The following is a 21,140-nucleotide window of genomic DNA, read 5'->3' as shown; positions in this document are numbered from 1 at the left end:
CAGTCATTCCTAAAAAAAAAAAAAAAATGCATAACTTCCAGACAGCTGCAACATATGTTTTCCATAACCTGTTACATTAATTTGATGACACATCGCTATTTTCCTAACGCCGTTATTTCCGACATTGCTAACTAATTGGGGAATAATGAAATCAGAAGGACGTAGGGATAAAATAAGAAGAAAACATTTAACTCATTCGGCCATAAATCAGGCATGGTGAGTGACGTGTGCGCCAGCGAGTGGAGTTGCCTGCTTGTTCACGTCGGTGAGCGAGTCGGTCAATAACTGCACAACAAGCATGGCCCTGAGAGCTCTCTTTACATTTTGCAACCGCGTCACGATCCAAATAATTCAGATCATTTTGGCCATGATATATGTGATCTACATTCTCCTGCGCTTTCCTCTGGTGGCAACTGTACGGGCTATACGGGAGTGCTACAGTCAGTGTGGATATGGGGGTTGGGGTTGGGGGGGTGACAGCTAAAAGCCCTAATGAGGTCAGGAATGATGTAATGCTCCTGTACACTCTCACTTGCATCGCTTCCTCTCTCGTTCCTTTCCGCCCCCCCTCCAATCCTTTCACTTTCTTTTCTCTCGGCCACACTGCTTTGCTTTTACACTTAATGGCTCCTCTTTCTATCAATCGCTCCCCGTTTTCAAGGCAGCGTTGTAACGCGATCTGTATCCTGTGCGGGAGCACTGAGGGTACGCTGCAAAAAAAAAAAAAAAGGAACGGACACAGGAAAACTATTATCGTGGGGATTCAATGTAACTCTTCAGCTCCTTTATCAGCTGACCAGTTCCGCACTCATATTAGCTGGTGTAAGCAGAGGATTGAAAAAACAAAAACAAAAAACAAAACATACATGTTGCTGCATTATCTGTTCTCAATTTGTTCTCAAAAAAACTGCAACGGAGATGCTAATTAGTGTCAGTATTAAACTGAAAGCCAACGCGATGGTTGTTTTAAAACCACCAGGTTTAATTCTCTTTGTTTGATGTTTATTTGGACAATTGGAACAACGGAGTGGCTTTAAACAGAATGATAGAATTTCTTATTTTCGGTGAAACAGTATTAAAATGTCAAGTTATGATAAGCATCTTAAGGTTTTTCAAGGGGAAAAAAAAATGCTTTTACGAAAATGATCTGTACGTTAAGACTACCGTAAGGAAGAAATATCCTGACAAAAGAACAAGCATATTTTGTCTTGATTTGAGATGCCGATCGCTGGTTGGATTTGAGTTCTGTTTAGTTGGAAGGAAGTTGTTATGTCAAAGGGGGAATTTTGGGCAGTGAGACCACGCCACGGGGCAGGGTGGGGGCTGGGGACAAAAAGGAAGTGCTTTCTCTCATGTCGGTCAAAGTTGATGACAGTGGAAAATTAACACACGCACGCACACATAATATTCCCTGCTGCCTTTCGCCACAAGTCAACTCTGCTCTGATTTCACATGTAGTCCCCGCATCAATAATTCAGCTCTCAAACAATCATGAGCATTACAGGAGGGAGGGGGGCGGGAAAGGGGGGGCAGGGGTGGATGTGTGTGGGAGGGTGACACTAGTGGGGGAGAGAGCAGTGGGTGAGGTTAGACTCCCTCCCCGGCCTCCAAACCAGAGTAGTCATCGTTCACACATGGCTGAGCAGCCATTCACCAGCAGCCCACTCGCCAGATAATGAAGTCGTCACAGCGTCCCCCCCACGACTAAAGACAACACGCGCGCGCGCTGCGAGAAAGGGGATGAGCTCTGATCATATTACACGTACTGTCCACTTGAAATCACATACACTGCGTTTTTAATGTAAATTGTGCTTGAACGAAGCCAGCATGAAAACAGTGAAAAAAAAAAAAACTTTTAATAAAATAACATGATTATGAATTCTCCCACAGTGGTGCCTTGACTTTTTCAAGACACGAGCTGTTGCTGTCCATTTTTTTTGGTTTTACCATATTGGCCCGAATATAAGACGGTCCTGATTATAAGACGATCCGCCTCTTATTCAAGACTCAAGTTTGAAAAAAGACTTTTTGAACACGAAATTAATTTTTATACAGAAAATAATTACATTACACATGAAACAAATGAATATAACAATATATTTGAGAGAAAAAGCATCTCGACGTTTACACCATAACTTCTCCTGAGCTGCCGGTTAGCCTGGCCGATTTTCGACCCACTTTTCTCCAGATTGTCGCTATGTTTCTCAATTTTCTGTTATATCTATTATTTTCTTCTCTTTTCTTTCTTACCGCTATTTTTTTATTTTTATTCTTCGTGCTACCGCTATTTTTATTCTTCGTGACAGGGGTTCGTTTTGGCCTGGAGAATCAAGTTCAGCATTCGCTTCAATATCTGGCGCCATCTAGCGTCATGAATGGGTATAACGTCTAGACCCCGAATATAAGACGACCCCCATTTTTTTCTTATTTCAATGCAAAAAACACTGACTTATATTCAGGCCAATACGGTAAGTTACAAGCAAAAACAAACAAAAACAATAATAAATAAAAAACACTAACACATTACGGCATCAGCAAATTTAGTAAAATCCAGCCGCCATCCTTTCACAACGGTTTCATGACAGTGGAAGGACAATATCAGTTGGGGGGCGGTGACGCACCATTAGGCTGATTTGCCGACCGCCAGCAAACCCCACAGAAGAAGAATAAGGACGCTCGCGGGTCATATGGAGAGAAAATGTGTTTTTTTTCTCCCCTCAGTGACAAAAGAGCATTTTAAAATAATGACTTGATTAACCTGAGCATAATCAGTAGAATCAATTCAAATTTGGCCCAGCACTCCATCTATGGATGCTTTACGGGTTCGCGGTAGGGTCGAGGTCAGGGGACAGAGACGGCCACTAAGTGACTTTTTCCTCCCCTTATATCAATGCGGCATAAAACAAAGCGTTGCTGCCGGCGCTATTTTTAAGTGGTTGCCTCCTCGCCACGATCACCATGGCAGCGGCACGGACACGCAGCAGCATATGGCTCATCGTGTTCACTCCGCCTGCCGGAGCTCTGGGCTCTCCTGGGGGGGGGGGGGGGGGGGTGTCTATGTGCGACTCCCCGCGTTTCTCTCCTCTTTGGTCCCCATCATCCAAAAATGCTGGATTATAGTTTGCCTTGATTTAAGATATTTAATCCCAGTTCTTCAATTTTTTGCAGTGCGAAGGTGGACTTGCTGGTATGTTGCGGGTCACTGTACTGCTACATCATCAGGCAGCTCTTGAGCTTGAGGGCAAAAACCAATGGCATCATTTAGAAACTGCATTTTCTTTCTACTTGGGCTCAATCAATGCGGCGCATGATCTGACCTGATTTCGAGACCCTCCTCCACACGTTACCCTCCAACGAAAACGCTCTACCGAGCACAGTGGTTTCAAGTCCGGCCTGACTGAAATTCGGTGGATGTGCGTAACGTGTAATGCGTGTTTTTAAAACAGACAGGTGGGGCAGGTCTTTAGTAGATGAGGCCAAATGTGTGTCTGGTTATCATAAAACAAATCACGCTCAATTTTTTTTTTAAATTAATGATCAGATATATCATATGTAATAATTGGATGATAAAAATACATAAAATCCATCAGTAAACTTGTTTTACATTTCAATAAAATTATTTAAAAAATATGTTATTGAAAATAATTATTAACCAATGAAAGAAATTAATTTATAAAAATGTACACCGGTAAATTTTTTTTATTTTGATTTCCATAATTTATATTCGGATTTGTAACTCTTTCAGCACCAGCCAATTCTGGACGAAGTCTGAAAAGACTTTGGGAGAATGAGTTAAAAATTGTACGTGCCCCCCCCGCCGCTGGCCACAATTTGCCCACGCCCGATGCAGGACATGGCAATTGAAATTTCACCAGCAACACTCGCCTCTTCATTCCAGAATCCCCTCCTCCCGTACTTTCCACTTCTTTCCGTTTTTCTTTCAGTGCCAGCCATGACCCGAGCTGGCTGCCAAACCCGCAGATTCCCGCGCCAGACGCGAGCGGGGATCAAATGGCCGGAGCGCCGCGGGGGGCTGCTTCCAAATGTCACAGTCGTTTGAAGCGCGTGGGACGCAGCTTCCTTTTGCACATGTCGCCAAACCAAAGTCTTTAAAGATATTTTGCTTTTTGGTCGAGACACCTGTAGTTGGGGGAAAAAAAAAAACGAATAAAAAAAGAAAACGAGCGGAACTGCCAGAATTTGGCAAAGCGAGTTTTTTGTGGAGTAGCCATGCAATGATTGGAGCGCTTCCATCACACAACAGGCAGTCGATGATCTGATTGCATGCGCTGCATATGTGCACACAATGTAAAAAAGGGAATGGGCGGGCTGCGGAAAAGGCAGTTTTGCATATTGGAACTCAACGCTACAGGACAACTAATTAGCAGCAGCCGCTAGCCCAATTGACAAATGTATTTAAATGACCTTGAGTCAAGGCATCCTGCATGGACCAGGCTCATAAAAGTTTTGGATGTGTCATTTTAATTTTGACTTTAGTTTTTTTAATTCAGTTCGTTTTAATGATTTTTTAAAGCAAGATCGTCATTTTTTAGAAAATACTTTGAGTTTTGATTAGTTTCATGAGTATTGATTAAAGTTGTACTTTTTTGTACATATGCAGTATTTGTTGAGTGCAAGATAAAACATTTTTATATATTGTCATAATGTAAACTACAACTTTTTCTTTTGTACATCCGAACAGCTACTCCAAAATAAATACATTGGAAAGTAATTCACAGAAGCAAAGCATAGGACATTTTTTGCTCTAAATTCAGATACCGGTGTAGTTTAATTAGTTTCATGATTATTTTTTTAAGAGCAGTCTTGTTTTTATTTTATTTCAATTTTAGTTTATTTTTGTCTTTTTTTTCCAGTATGACTTTAACTTGGAACTGCACAACCGAATGCCAAGATGTTAAAATTGGTAGATACGTAACCCAAGCATATTAACCCCACCCCCAAAACAAAACAAAACTGACCTGTTCAGCTTGATCGTAGCCGACATCTGCTTTCTCCGTTTTGACAAGCGGGTGTTTGCCCCCTTCCGCCTTCACCTCCCCAGGTTCCAGTTTGGGCGGCTTGTCCTTCAATCCGCCATCGTCCTTGTCCAGTAGGTAGCGCAGCAGAGTGTTGTCCTTCTTCTTGGGGCTGAGGGGCTCCTGCTTGGGGGCGCCATCTGCGCCGGCAGCACCCTGGCCTTGCTCCTGGCCCAGCTCCTTCCCGGTGGCCTCGGCGGTGAGCTTGGCCAGGTCCACAGGAGACGTGCTGTTCTGGAGCAGCTGGTGGAGGATTTTGTGTTTCTCCTTGAGGGATGTGGCATGCGTCGTAACTCCGGTGAGCCCGCCGCGGATGCCGGCCCCTTCTTTCGCCTCGGACCCCCCGTTGGGTGACAGGGGCGTCTCCAGAGGTTCTGGTTTGTTGGTGAGCAGCTGCAGCAGTTTGGTGTGGCCCTTGTCGTGAAGGCGGGAGTGAGCGTCGTCCTCGCGCTCGTCTTTTGGATCCAACGGGTTATTTTCCGTCGGGCCCGCCGCGTGCCCGCTCTGACCCGCTTCAAAAGAGTCCGCAGAACCCGGTGCCGGTCTCGACATGGGATGAGCCCCCGATCCCGGCGGAGCGCTCGCCGGGGAGCCTAACCTCCGATCGGGAGAGCCCAGCGTGTGCCCGTGACCGACTCCGTGACACTCGCTTAGGGCCTGTAGGGCCGACAAAGAACTGCTGGTGTAGCCGCTGCCAGCTGCGCCGCCACCCATCCCCACCGGGGAGGGAGAATGCAGGCCGACACGCGGGCTGCCCGCCCCGCCGGGGCTGCCGCGATGCCTGGGGGAGAGCATGCAGTTCTGCTGAGACGGATGCGGGCCACTCACCGGGCTGGGGCTGGCGCGGGAGGGACTGTTCATTCTCCAGTTCTGGCCCTGCTGCGGCGGCTGCATCCCCCCCGCGTGACTGTGCAGCGGGGGGCAGCCGTAGCGGTAGCTCTGTACGTGTCCCCCCATGGCTGCCGGCTCTCTGGGGCCGGTGGGGCACGGCGGGGAGAAAGGCGTGCTGTTGCTGAGGTCTTGGCCCTGAGGTCCTGCGCCTGGCAAGCTGCCCGGGGTAGGGGGAGTCATGGATGGGGTAGAGGAGTTCATGGGCTTGGGAGCCATGCCCGTAGACTGGGTGCCAGGACCCATGTCCTGGCCCATGCCGCAAACCGTCTGCTCCCTGGAGGCCAAACAGCAACACGCAGCAGGGGTGTTTACCACAAAGCAGTCGGCACACTCCATTTCGATCAGCGTTCCATATATGTTCACATTTTTCAGCATTGCAGTGAGAATCTGCCACATGGAAGGTATGAGCTACAACAGGTTGAAAGATTTCCCACATACCTCTGGAGAATGTGCACCGACATGTAAAGCTGCGGTTCGTTGGTGACGTGGGAGCGCACCAGTTTGCTCTTGGTGTGGGCCGACACGATGGTTCCGTCCGAAAGGGAGAAGCGGTAGATGGGGCTGAACGCCTGGCCGTGGCGAAGCACTGAAGGAAGAAACGAGGGTTTACCAAACGGGCACGTGGGTCGTACCGCAAACAAATACGTCCACGCCAGGCGTGACCTACCTTCTTGTTGATGTCGTTTGGCGAAGGACATCTCGCCATCGTTTTGCAGGTGAAAGCGTTGGATGCAACGCCGCACCAGGTCCTCCCAGCCCGGCTTCATGGAAGCCCGCAGCAGGCTGGTATCCAGGGAGGTTATCTTGCCTTGAAAACAGCAAACGATAGAAAATATCAACTCATTGGAAGGCTTCTTTGTGACCATAGTTAATTTAAAGCCGGGGGTTCTCAAAACTTTTTGGATGCAGGCACCTGAGGCCCAAGGAAAACGTTACCTCCCGTAAGGCAGACAACCAATCAAAATCTAAAAGGCCATGTCTTAAGGCAGGGGTGTTAAACTCATTTTAGTCGCGGGCCAATTTGGAGTTACGTCTTGGCTCGGAGGGCCGTGATGACAGTGACACCACAAAATTGTTCCTTGTACACAACAAACGAATAGATTACTAGCTTTGAAATCAGTCAATAATACTAGCTCAATTATTGTTCAGGTGAGTGTGTACTGGGTGTCAGAATTATTGCAAAATCGCAACGTTATTTATTACACGTGAAAATCTGACATTTTGATCGAGATTTTAGCAAGTTTACACACATGATTTGCTTTCACAGGACACGCAAAATGACCTGCCGGGCCAGATCTGGCCCCCGGGCCTTGAGTTTGACACCAGTGTCTTAAATCTAGCAGGATACACAGCTTTTTTTGTTTTTTTCTTTCTTTCTTAAAATGTCAGCAAGACTCACAAGCTTCCGGTCAAAAGCCACAACATGAGCTACACCTGGTACTCTCTAGTGTGCTTCAACTGAGAAACCAGGTCATGCCATCTGTCAAACTAATGGATCTCGTTAAGTCTGTGCCTGCAATGTTGCTGTAATTGGACTAGCGCGTAAGCATCGAGGGCAGCACGGTGGCCTAGTAGGTGATGGATCTTGCGTTACGCTTCTGAGGTTACAATGTGTCTGACGGTGGTGGGATTTTTGGACCGCGTTGTGCTTTCTTGGGTACCTTGAAGGTCCTGGCGTGTGGTGAAGCTCTCGTGCGTGGGCAACATGGGCCTCTCCTTCATGGGAACCCGGCGAGCCACGCAGATCAGGCACGACTGGAAGTCTGAGGGCGGCAGAGAGAAGCCGGAGATGAGGACGTATATAGAAATATATTGAAAACGGTGAGGGGCGAGGGGGTGGGTGGATGATGGAGAGAGGACGAGGTGGGGGGGTGGGAGGGACAAGAAAATGAAAAGATATGTTATTCCCAGGCAGCATCATTAATAGGGTTATTAATGAGGATGGGGAGCTGGGCGCCCCCCCCCCCCATCCCCTCCCGCCCCTCGTCTTTTATGAGGAGGAGCAGCTATGCTTGGCAAAAGAAGTGATGACCTTTGAGTGTCTGTGTCAGTGTGTGCTCCAGTATGAGGGGAATTTATGCAACGCTTCAACTCACCTGTTTCAAATAGTTGAAAACGTTTGGAATTAATAAAATATATATTTACGATAAAATATTGATATATTTCTATATATCTAAATGTGTCTAGAAAATCTAAATAGATATAAAATCTTGGTTGATGTCTTTTAATCAGGATGAAAGAACAAATTTGATACATTTACAAATACATATTAAAAAGTAATTTTACAATCTGTTTTCTCCTAATCAAGTCATTAAGATGACATGGAGGGGAATCTAATTTGGATTAAATAAATCGTAAAAATCCCTTTATAATGACATAAGCCACGCAAAAATATCGCCCAATGTCAAGATAATTTGAAAAAAATCAGGCGCAATTTTTGAATCCGTTGCCTCTTGAGCAGCATCAAAGCAGAGGTGTTATATTATTTTATTTTTTTTAAATCGTCACACTCCTAAAATAATGGTCCACGTCATTTTTTTCAGATAACTGAACTAGATATTGATTAAATTTCATTTGAGGGGTAAAATCAATTGATCTGTTTAACCAATGATGTTGCCGATCTTCACGGAGATCGATAGTGCCACGATTCTAAAAATTCCGCATGCTGAATACTTCAGGCTCCTTCTCATGTTCTCTCCCATTACGCCTCAGTTTTACAATGCAACCGCTCCTCGTCCTTGCGTACCGTCGCCTTCCTCCTTGATGGACTTGGGCTCCGACACGGCGAAGCACTGCATGGTCTCATACTTCTGCTGCTGCGGCGGCTCATGCTCGTGCGCGTGCTCGGGGCTCTCGCTGTGCGGGTTGACCAGCATTCGGCAGTTGAAGGTGTGGCTGTTGCGTCTCGGGCCGTCGCTGGACCACGGCACGCCGTTCACTGTTGGTGTGGGGGCGGAACACAACGAAAAAGGATTCAGTCAGTGAAAACGCCTGTTGATGAGTGCCCGAGAGCTTTGCAAAAGCCGCGATTCGGTCGAAGGGTCGAAACGTTTGACCCGAGATATGTGCAGATATTCAACGTGCTTTTAAAAGGCAGACAGCGAAAGGGTTTCGACTTGGCTGGCTGTTAAAACTCATTCAATACCAGCCAATTCTGGACCAAGTCTGAAAAAACGTTTAAAAACGTCTTTGGAAGTGAATGAGTTAACTGGCTAAAGAATTAGCCGAGCGGCAGGTGGTGTGTAAACGTGCGCTTGCGTTCATTTTGTTAGCTTTGTTCGATAAAGCGACGCAAAGTTCATTTGCGGCTGTGTTGAACCAAGAGATCGTAAACTAAAACTAGACAAATTCAGAGCCCCTCGAAAAGTTTGCATTCCAGATCCACGAAACTAAGCATATTCATCTGTCACAAACACACACACAACTCGCTTCACTCGAGCAAAGTCGCGTTCCCACTCCATCTGCTGATCTCGTTCTCTGCATTGATGATAATCTCCCAGTTATCTGGGACACAGCCCCGCAATTGATGCTTTTTTTTTTTCCTTCCCGGGTGCTTCGTCTTCTCCTCCTCGCCACTCGCTCTCCCGCCCAGATGGCCGGGCACTTGTCAGACCTCAATCCCGAGCACCGAGGGGGAGGAGCAGGGCAGGGGGAGCACTGACATAGATTGAAAAATCACCTCCGGTGCTTGATTAGCGGCCAAAAGAAGTGGATGGCGATCGTTAAGGGGTAAAAATGTTTTTTTTAAAAATCATATTCATACATTATTATGACCTTTTTTTTTGGGAGGGGGGGGAAATAGCAAAACTTTATTATTAATTTTTATTTATTTGTATCATGACTTTATTCTTCTCTTGTTTTGGCTTTGCAATATTGTAACTTGACTGTCGCCAAATTAAGACTTTATTCAAGCAAGATTCTAAATCTTTTTTTTTTATTAAAAAAATTGTTCTTATAATAATATACATTTTCTCGTAAAATTCTCTAAATAATAAGTGTGTGCCAATTTTCACATTGTGACTTAATTTTCGTAAAATTTGTATCTTTTTTTTCTCTCTCTCTTATTATGATTATTCTTGTCATGATACAATTTTTTTTCATCATGGTATGATGCCATTCTCCTAAAATTCCTCATTTTTGGTTTTACAATCACTATTCTTTCCCTGCAATATTGCACATAACATAATTTAATTCTTGTGATAATTTTTGTGCCAGATCATGACTCTTCTCAAAAAAATAACAAAATAATTTACGGTAAAACACAGATTTTTTGTCTGTTATCTTATCCCGACTTTTTTCTCACCAAATACCACAATTTCAGAAGTAATATCAACCCCCCCCCCTTCCCCAGAAGAACTAAATGGGAAGATGACAAAAAACGGGAAGGTAACATCCTTGATGTGACGACGGAGGCATAAGATGAGAGTCTGGGAAGGAAGCCGCGGCTGACAGGGGAGAGAACCTGAAAAAGGAAGTTAATTAGCTGAGAAGGGGGCTTGACGGAGGAAGAGTGCTGCAGGGGGCTACGGCATCGGGCAGAGGAGAAAATGAACAACGTATAGAATATATGCACTGACCCACAAAAAAAAGGACAAAAAAAGAAAAGTGGAACGCATCGAATGTCTGCCGTCTACGGTTAAAAACGCAAAGCGCGAAGCCGAGATTGTCAAGCCGTGTCACGGTCAGGTTGGCGCGTGGTGCTTACCGAGGGATTTGGGCAGCAGGTTCTTGATGAACTCGGCGTGGTCTCCGACATGCAGCACGCTGTAGACGCTGGTGTTCATCAGCTCCTCCTGGTTGTAGTGCAGGTACTGCGTCACGTTCTCGGACACAAACACGATGTTGCCCTCCATGTTCACCACGAAAAAGAAGCCGTCCAGGGCCTGTGCGGGACACCGACAATATGATGTCAAATGCTGTTTTTTGTCACCCACACCCTCCCCCATTTCTCTAATGATTGATTTTTAATCTCTAATTGATTTTTTCCCCCCACTCAGTATACAACGGATTCAGATAATGTGATGTGTCAAAAAAAAAAAAAAACGTTTCCTTGTAACATGGTCAAATTGTCAAAAGTCTCACTTTTTTTCTCCACTCACTCTTTTATTTTAATTGCCAGTTTGAATATCCTGAATATTCTTGTCAAATTCAAATTTTCATCACAAATAATACAACTCATCTTGTGATACAAAACTTTTTCCTTGCAATGTTACGACTCTGTAAAACGACAGCTTCTTTTTTTTCCTGAAAAGAACCCATTTTTGTAAATGCAACTTTGAGTCATTTTATTTTGTTTCAAATTGCACTTTCATCGGTGGTGTCAATCAGGAACAAACGAGTGACTCTTTCATATTCATCCGAAAATACACAAATTAAGATCTCGTCCCCATCAGACACTTTTTGCTTAATCTGCTCGATTGATTATATCTTCATTTCCAATGTTTGTGGGCAATTGCACTTGTTTTCTGTGCTTGTTGGGTAATTCTCCATCGTATTGACAAAGCACAAGCTGTACCGAGATGGCCGCAGAATTACGCAATATTGGCCATCCATCACTTTTCCTGTGCAACTGCACTGAATGAAGAGGAGGAGGGGAAGCACTTAATTGAAAGAATATAGCCTCAGGTTAGCCATTACGCACAAGATGGTGGCAATTAGGCCATCAAATCACCCGCAGCCCTTTGGAAAATAATTTTTAAAAATAAATAAATTGGTGTTTGGCAATCTGAGGTGCTCCTCTTCCACCTCTGCGATGAGGATAATCAACCATTAGTCTAATTGTTTTCTACAGGCCTCCGTCCATTTTTCAAATGCATGAAAACGTCGGACGCTTCCCCAAAGTCGAGCCCAGCTGAAAATAGAGCAGCGGCCGCCGACATCATCAATCGTGGCACGCCGAGTGCATTCCGTGTGAAGAAAGGCCACGCGCCGGACAAGTAGGGCACATCGAAACGGAGCGAGCCTCCTTCCAGACAGCGCTTGCATAATGCTGCGGGGGCCAATATGCTAATTGTACAATGCTCCGGTTTATAAAGAGCACTGTAACACGTCAATGTTACTTGCCGCTTTCACGAGATTGAACATTAATAATCCTACAAAAACAAAATCGAAATACTGCGCGGAAAAAAGTCCATGATAGGTCTAGAATAAAATTATATTTTTAGCGGGGGGACGTTTATTATGAGGGAGGGGAGGAGCCAAATTACCAGTTGCATTGTGGGAAAAGTTTGGTTTGATTATCAAAAGTTCTATTTTTACATGACAGGAAAAAAAGTTATTGATCAAGAAAAAAAAAAGTCTTTTTGGAAAATATATTACGAGCAAAAAGTTCCAAAAAAAATTAGTCTCGTTATTAACTGAAAAAAAACCCCAACATCCTATGATTATGAAAAAAAATTGCTCATGACCAGAAAAAAAGCTGGATGAGAATTTTTCATCATCACAAAAAAAACTATGGCAAGAGAAGAAAAACATTTTATTCCATTAAAAAAAATAAATTGTCTCAATACAGCAAAACAGATATGAAAAAAATAAGGTGTATTGTTAAAAGAAAAAGTGAAATCTTTATAGGAAAAAGGTTGTATATTTATTATATTAAGGAAAAAAAGCTGCATCATGGGAGGGTGGGGGGAATATTGCAAGATTTTTTTTTTAATATTTCAAACAATATTATTATTGCGAGTAAACAATTGCATTATGAGGCGGGGGAAAAAAAGTCTCACGACGATGAAACTGCTTCGGTAAAGCATTTTCTTTCAAGTACTTCAGGCACCGCAGGAGTGGCGCGGGTGCTTTTTGTCGCCTATATGCTATTCTCCTAGCGCATCCTTTAAATGAACGCAGGCTATATTTAGCCGCCACGAGTCAGTGTGTCGATTCGGTGACGCCGGACCAGGAGCGCTATAAATAGCCCTCAACGGGACATATCGAAAGGCCGACGTGAGAGAAACGTGAAATGAAGAAAGGGAAAGAGGAAGAGAGAGATGACTCGCCGAGGTGGGCTGTCGCTTTTGTCCCCGTTTAGACACAACCACTTCAACGCGTGCGCCTCCGTGGGACAACATTCCAAGACACCGGTTGATTTAAAGCCGATCGGAGAGATATTTGGAGCCCATTTACGGCATCCCTGCGGACGGCTTTGAAACGCATCATAATCGTGGATTCAACTAAGGAGGCTATCTGCAGCGCGTTATACCCAAAAACCTATTCAAATACACTTTTTAAACAAAGCCCGCCCCTTTTGGACAGCGCGAGTCATTCATATGATGAGGCGGCATCGTGCGCATTGTAATGGAGATGCCCACCTCGAGCATCATGGGTCCCAGGGCATCTTTGTCAATCACGCTCTGGCCCGTGGATGAAACATCGGCCTTCTGCACCTCCTCCTCGCTGGTGGCGGCTGCTTTCTCTGCGGGTTGGATAAAGATTATTAAACACAAACATAAAATACATAAATAAAATAATTATGCGTGAATCACCGAAAAATGTGTTCATATGAGAAAACAACAAATTATAGAGTCATCATATTATAACTTACAATATGGAGAATAAAAGATGAGTATTATCAATAAATCTTAAAGTCATAATTTAAGAGAAAGCAACGTTTTGGTGCGGATTAAGTCATAATAATATGAGATAAAAATTTTATTTTTGTATACAGACCCAAATAAATAAATAAAATCATAATACTGTATGAGTTTTTACAACACTGCAAATTTCCAATTCCAAACCGAAAATGTTTCCGGTTCTTACAATTGTTCAATCAAAAAGTCGGTCCACTTCAAGAAAAAAAAAAGCGAAGCGTTTTTACCTACTTTTACCGAGGTTCAACTTCTCTTTTCCATCATTTGCATTTGTGGCTCTTTTCAGTGTGGTGACACCACATTCTTTGTGGTGATGTTTGTGGTGATAAAACTAAAAGTGTTGCCACCACCCCACTCCAACCCCCCCCTGGAAGCTTAGCAACAATATGCTATCTTTTGACATCGCCAAAAGGAGCGCCACTTTTGACAACTTTCTTTTCACACTGCCACCGCTTGTCGGCTTCCAACACTCGCCGAGATACCGTCGAGCCACGCGGGCGGTACACTCGCCGGCTTGTTGACGGGTTGGTTACCCGTCCCCGGAGAGGCGACTTTTTCAATTGGTTCCCTCGCTTGTGTCTTATGGTGAGGGGCCGCGCAAGCATTGAGCGACGGCTGAGTGTATCCTGGCCGGGAAAGGGGGTGGGGCGGGCGTCTTGCAGCTGCTGCCGGCGATGAATGCGCGGGTCTGTGTGGCGTTGCGCAAGCTCAGTGTAGAAATATTACTTTGCCTACGTGCAAAATTGAAGGCACGGGATTGTGGTGTTTTTTTTTTTTTTTTTTGCCCGCCTTCCTTCGTGGGTTAATCGTGTTCATGCGAATTGTTTCATCCGGCTCCAAAAGTAGGTAAGGGGACACTTTAGAATGGTATGCATCAGCTCTTTTCTCATGGAGCCTATGCTTGTAAAATTATGATTTTTTTTGGGGGGGGGGGGGGGCGTTATAGCTTTTGTCTCACAGTACGCGATGATTATTCTGGAATTTTTTTAAACTTCTTGCCTTGCAATGATATGATGATTCTTTCGATTTCCCGTAGAGTTAACCAAACCTTTTTATTTTTGCCGTGCAATTTTAATGACTTTTTTTTCCTCATAAATTTGTCATATAATAATAATTTTTTTAAGTATGTTTTTTTTCCTTTTCCCAAATTACATTTGTGGGGCTTTTTTTTTTTTTTTTTTGGTAAAACGCAGTTTATAAAAATTAGTGCAGATGAACCTCAGGAGCAATTTGATGACGATCAAAATTCTTGCGTGGCCTATGTGTTCAAATACCGCTGATTTACGCTGCGATGCGACTCAAATTTGAGGGCCATTTTTTTCCCTCTTTATGTTACATCGTACATAGGTTATATAACAGTTGCTGGCGCATCAAAACAAGACGCCATCGCTGTCCACTTATATAATTAGACCACGCCGCGGCGAGCTTAGGTCTAAACTTACTCAACCCATCCATACTCGCCTTACACATCAACATGAGCGATTCAAACTCTACTTGGGAGCTAAAAGGACTTTCCATTCGTTTGGATTATTGAATCGGAAAGCAATTTTCCGGCTGATTAAATACAAAAGTAAGGATATGGGTGCTTTCGAAATAAAAAAAACAAAAGAGCCCTCAAATCACTTCCAAACGAGCTCAAATGAGCATCTGGACAAATAATTCCGCAGCGCTGATTGATGTGCCTGATGTTCTGGCTCGTGAAGGTGGAGGGAAAGCCAAACAGAGTGCTCTGGATTATGCCCGTTACATGATGAAGTGATGGAAGGAGCATTAATCAATCATAATGCTGTTTGGGACAATATTCAATTGCACGAGGCAGCTTCCAAAAGGTAATATGGCGCAGTTGGATTTAATTTGTATCGATGTATGCAATTATTACTATTATTATTTGGGTTATTTTTGGCTTGTTGTGATGGACATGTGGACAAAAAAGTCCATCAGTAAAACTTGTGTCAGTGCGCTTTTTTTTTTCAAAGAATTTATAGCTGGAAAATGGACTGAGAGATATTAACAGGCACCCCTTTCTGGGCGTCCGCCATTCGCGCGCACCTTGCTCCTTGATTTGCCGAATCTGCTTCACGGTCTCCTTCAGGATGGCACATTTGTCGGGCTTCACGTTGAAGTTGTCGATGTCGTTGAAGTTGGCGAAGATCAGCTCGGCGAGCTCCTCGATGTACTTGTTCTCATGCTCGCGGTTGCGTTTCTCATTGCTCCGCTTGGGACTGTGGACAATGAGAGAGGAACGTATTCGTCAATGGGCAGATGTATAAAACTAACGGCATGTCCCAAAAACAAAATCGAAATGACCATACAATGTAAAAGTGTTTCACTTTTGGCATCGGACAAATGAAACTGACAGAGTTGTCCGAGATCATTCACATTTATTGAGATGCACCTTCGACAGCTACAAAATTAACTCATTCGCTCCCAAAGACTTTTTAAACGTCTTTACAGACTTGGTCCAAAATTGACTGGGACTGAATAAGTTTTAATATGCTTTTAAAAAATAAATACTAAAAGAGGGTGAGCTGCATGTTGTATCAAAATCTACATACGGCATGTCGAGCCTTACCTTGGTCCAAGAAGTTCAGCAGAACATTCTTTACGTTTTCGCGACTCTGCCCTGGCAGGGTCGGACGAGTTTTCCCCGATGCCACTCATCCTCAATGCATATCAGCGTCTACAAATAGATTTGAAAAAATAATGACAATAAAAATGAAGTTTAAATGCAGGCCATTGTTATGGCACCAGTGTGTCAAATTTTAATTTTAAGGTTTTGAAATGGTCCCTTTTTTAAACCGCGGGAAATCTTGAAACCGGGAACCCAAACGATGCCTCTCGTGACTTCATCTGCGGTGTGATCACAGATTCTGCACAAACGACTCCACTAAGAGCCTTTGGTTGTAAAAAAAAACATCGCAAACCAAGGAGCCCCGTGACTTTTTTTAAAATTTACAAATCCATAGTTTGATGTCAGAGGAACAACCTCCTGACCCCCCCCCCCACTCCCTCCCGAAGGCAGGAAGAAAAGAAGGCTTTCCCCAGCACACGTCGTGTTGCGATCCGCTGCAGCCATGGAAACATGACAAGCGCACATGCTTGCTTTGCCGACTCCTCCTCGATTACATAAGGCAGGACAGGCAGAGTGGCAGCAGCACAATATAGAGCAGATGTAGCGTATCTTAGGAGAGAGAGAGAGAGGAAAAAAAAAAGCTTCTGGCCTGGAGTGACCTACTTCGGAGGCAGAAAAAGGTGCATGGACACTCAATAGGGGTAACGGCGTGGAGGACAAAATGACTTTAACGCCATGCCCAGTAACATTTGCATTGAATTTTATTTGACTTTTTCACCAACCCCGCCTGCCGCCGCTAGCAGAGGTGATGCTTTTTTTTTTTCTTTGAACGATGACAACGGATATCAGGTCGTTAAAGCGCTCTTAACGGCTTAAGTGATTCAAGTTATTCCTATTGGTCGCCCAAGTTACCATGGGGATTGAGGCAGCGATTGGCCGCACCCCCGTCCTACCAGGGTTGGAGATGATTGGGTGCCTCGTCGTCTCTCCTTGACATGGCAGTTAACGGCGGGTCACTGTATGTTTGAGAGCGACACGAGAGGGGCTCCCACGTCCGAATGAGGCACGTCTCAATGACGAGGGAGCCAGACTGTCTGCACAGGAGAAACGTAAGCAAGTGGACTACACGTACAAGACTGACTAGCCCCGCCCCCTTCCCGATTTGCTTTGCATCAGGCACAGCTGAAATCTTTTTCGAAAAGTGCAACACTGACAGTTTGATTGTTTTTTTACAGAGGCTCGAGATTAGCATACGACTAAAAGCCTTGCAAATGGAATTTCAGGGAACCCGACGTAAGGTTCCCCGATTGACTATGAGCGGGAAAACACAAAAAAAAAAGACGGCAAATTTATCAACTGGATTTTAATAAGTTGGGAGAAGGTCTCTCTGAATGTTCTGAGCTCCTGTTTCCATGCTAGTCAAACAGTGAGATGACCCTCCTGGGATGACAGTCGACTAGCCGAGCCTTAAACAACCCACGATTTATCTGTGAATTTGTTGCTCAGCAGAGGCACCTCGCCATCTCAGTTTCTAAATGCGCCCACTGTGCTCGCGCGACATAACATCCTTACAAGGAGCGCTTACCTTACGCAACGTTCCGAGAACGTGGTCAGAGTGAAGCATTATCAATAACAAATTAGATTGACTGTGTGCAATCGCAAGATTCTGCAGGGTTGATCAGTTCCAGCCGAAGCGTCATTTTTTTTATTGCAGCCAAAATTTCAGCTGACCCGACCGCACCAATTAAGCTAAGAAGCGAGCGAGGCAAGTTCACTCACTGGATAATGTGTAGTAAAGAAAAAGAAAAAGAGGCAACATCAATGTTTGATTGCCAATGGGTGGTGGTGGGCATGTTATTATCTGCCGCCCTTGTGACTACGTAGCTCCGCCGGTCTTTGATTATAAAGACACGGCCGATGTGTGATGCTTGGAGAGAGCGCAGCCATATTGAACACAATCAAAAAGCGACATCGTAATAAAAGGCCCCTCTCAGGACGAACCACCACAGAAAACAACGCATGTAATATGTCTGCCACATGACTTGTCGGCAGGGAGAAAAGGCGGGGCTGGGGGGGGGGGGGGGCGACTCCTGGGAGGAAACGCTGGGGTAGGCCCGGGGGAATCGCGTCGTCTCGCTTTACAACCAAATATTTGTGCGGTGGAAAAGAAAAATAAATAATAAGAGGTGCCAGGAGCCAAAACTCACAGAAACCCTGTCAAAGGAAGGGGAGTAGCGGGGGCGCGATATCAAATCCTACTTCAGTCAAACTCAGAAACTCTCTCCACTGCCAACAGCTGCCGTTACCTTGAAGCAGATGCTTTGACGCAAGGTCGGGGTCGAGAGTGCGGGGAATAGTCACTGTTTTTCCTGCGTTCAAAATTGTGTGGCGAACGCCTCCAGCTAATTTTGTGCCCCCCCCCAACCCCTCAGGCCAGACAGATTGATATCGCTCAAGTGCAGTTGCAGCATTGTGCCACCAGGGAGGTGCTATATAAACAAGAGTGCACAAAAAAAGACCTGAAGCAACTACTGAAGAAGAAACGGATCGAATCGTGTTCCCCCCGCCCCCACACCCTGCTAGTCGATGCTAACGGCGTTCTGATTATCCCTGGCGAATGGTACAAGCATGTAAACATTGCCGTTTTTTTTTTTTTTACATCAGTTGAAGTTGACCATCCCACTCAACATGAATATTTTAGACAACCATATACCTTTGCATTCAGAAAGGCACTTTGGCTTAATGCTAACGATGCTAAACGCCACTACTATGCTAACGTTAGCATGAATAGTCACCGTTTTAGGCACCACTGATTCAGTTTGGGCTTCAGAGATAAAATCACATCTACCTCTTTTTGGAAGAATATATTGCCCACTTTTCAACCTCAGAATGTTACAAAAGCCTAAAAAGCAGTGATGGAGATTTTAGGAAACAAGTTTCTGCGCACAACACTTGCGGACTCACCATTGCACAACATTGAAAATGTCAAGCAAGAAGCGAAAGGAGAAGAAAAGCCTTATTAGCCTAAAAAAACCCCACTGGGGTAAAATTACCAATAAATTTTTATGTTTTATTGGATCCACTTCCTGGCATTTTGGAACCCCCCCCCCCCCCCCACCCTTCCCTCCAGCCCTCATCACCTTGGTTTCAGTGCGCAGAGTCCCTCAGGCCATCGCTGCAAGACGACAACATCGGGAAAGCATCGTCCACTTTTGCAAGCTGAAAGGCACAAGAGAAATAATGATGAGTCGGCACATTTACCAACAAACACGACAAAAAAAGGAATATAATTGGGGCACGTTGTTAGATCAAAGATCATTTTTGGTATTGGGATATTTACACACGTGCACAAAAGTTTTGGTACACCAATGTAAACATTTGTGTTATTTGTCTCCTCAATTTGTCATTGATTTTTCTGCATGTTTTATGAGTTTCTCCAAAACAATTCTGTGGAACCCACAATTCGAAAAACGGCAGCAACGTAAAGATTACGGCATAACCGGAATGATATGAGACGACTTTCGTGCCAGAAACTAAGCTCTACGCTTTCACGGCCATCTCTGTCTGTTTTCTCAGCACGTTAGCATAAATGGGTCTGCGGGGTTGTTCCATCTCCCGGGAGGGCTTGAAAATTACGCCGTGTGTGCCTTTCTAATCACGGCCCACAATTAATTAGACACACGGAGAAGTCATGTTCCCCTTTAGATAATTAGAAAATGCAACGTGCGACCGGTATGAGAGCTCTGCGGGGCCTTTGTATACCATCATTGTGCCAACTAATCAAGTCACGCCTCTCGTATAATTCCGCATTTCTCAACCTTCCTCTTTTCACTTTCCTGCCAGCCGCTAAAATTCTCATCCTGCGGAGGAATTTCCTCTGAGCTCTAAGGCCGTCACATGCTCGTGCCCGATTGGCGGATCGAGGTGAAAGGACAAAGTAAAACAAAACGCCCCAAAAGATTAAAAACAAGGTACATGCAGCAAACTAGGGATGTCCCGATCCAATCATGTGATGAGTAATCAAGGGTTGATCACGTGATTTTCAGCTGAAAAACATTTTATTAATTTCTGGACCTTTAAAAGGACACAAAGCTACAAAATTATCCAAATGTGCAAATATCTTGCCTAATACAACAGTCGTAGCTTAGTTTTATATTTCAGTTTTTTGTGGGTTTTCCTTTTTGTTGGTTATATTTTGTAGCCATGCAGGTAGTGTGACATACACACACCCACAGGCACGTGCAGGCAGAGACAGAGCGCTGGGTTGGTTGGTGTTCCTAGCCTGTTTGGAGGTAGAAGCAAGCCGAAAGATGCCCGATATCAAGAAGCCCATTCTATGGTAATGCTTATGTGGGCCAGTCAACCAAATGAATACCCTTTCTGGAGTTTGCATGTTCTCCCCGGGCCTGCGTGGGTTTTCTCCGGGTACTCCGATTTCCTCCCACATTCCAAAAACATGTATGGCAGGCTAATTGGACACTCTAAATTCTCCCCGGGTGCGCGGATGGTTGTTCGTCTCGGTGTGCCCTGCGACTGGCTGGCAACGGGTTCAGGGTGTCCCCCGCCTACTTCCCGAAGACGGCTGGGAGAGGCTCCAGCACCCCCCCCCCCGACCCTTTTGAGGATGAAGCAGATCGGAAAATGGATGGATGCATGTCTTTCAATTAGTATTCAATTAGCATAAATGTAATGGATACACCGCCTGTATTTGCTAACATCACGCTAAAGACCCACAGAGCTCTAGTCCAAAAAACTGACATGATAAAACAAGTTCTGAAACCGGTACAAGTTGAAATGTTCCAACGTGTATCAGCAAATATAATGCTTTTTAAAAAAAATTGAAATTTTATTTTGAGACTAATACAAAGAGCAATTGGCACCGATTTGGTGGAATGGTTGGGAATAAGAAAAGTCGGATGCACACACATTTTTTTCCCTGAATGCATTGCCCAAGTCAGGACTTGGTATCGGCCGACTCTGATAAAAAGCGTGATCGGGACACCCCATAGGAAACTGTACAACTTTAACCTCAGTGTGAAAAATGATGACAAGAACATC

General features: G+C 44.6%; 1 protein-coding gene across 5 annotated transcripts in view; it reads right to left on the bottom strand.

Moving 5' to 3' along the window:
- ncoa2 (nuclear receptor coactivator 2) overlaps positions 1-21,140 on the bottom strand; it is a 39,679-nt gene that overhangs the window by 10,578 nt on the left and 7,961 nt on the right. For 3 of the 5 annotated variants that reach the window (XM_052054481.1, XM_052054483.1, XM_052054484.1), the window contains exons 2-11: positions 19,223-19,301; positions 16,083-16,190; positions 15,554-15,732; positions 13,232-13,335; positions 10,633-10,810; positions 8,674-8,865; positions 7,589-7,690; positions 6,595-6,735; positions 6,366-6,513; positions 4,980-6,201 (exon numbers count right to left, since the gene is read on the bottom strand). In XM_052054481.1, the coding sequence (XP_051910441.1) occupies positions 4,980-6,201; positions 6,366-6,513; positions 6,595-6,735; positions 7,589-7,690; positions 8,674-8,865; positions 10,633-10,810; positions 13,232-13,335; positions 15,554-15,732; positions 16,083-16,171 (2,355 nt within the window). In that variant the 5' untranslated portion in view covers positions 16,172-16,190; positions 19,223-19,301. The remainder of the gene's footprint in view (positions 1-4,979; positions 6,202-6,365; positions 6,514-6,594; positions 6,736-7,588; positions 7,691-8,673; positions 8,866-10,632; positions 10,811-13,231; positions 13,336-15,553; positions 15,733-16,082; positions 16,191-19,222; positions 19,302-21,140) is intronic. The other 2 variants (XM_052054482.1, XM_052054485.1) reach the window with 1 other exon arrangement.

This window comes from Hippocampus zosterae, chromosome 20, assembly GCF_025434085.1.
Source record: "Hippocampus zosterae strain Florida chromosome 20, ASM2543408v3, whole genome shotgun sequence".
NCBI lineage: Eukaryota > Metazoa > Chordata > Actinopteri > Syngnathiformes > Syngnathidae > Hippocampus > Hippocampus zosterae.
This window is presented reverse-complemented; position numbering and strand designations above follow the sequence as displayed.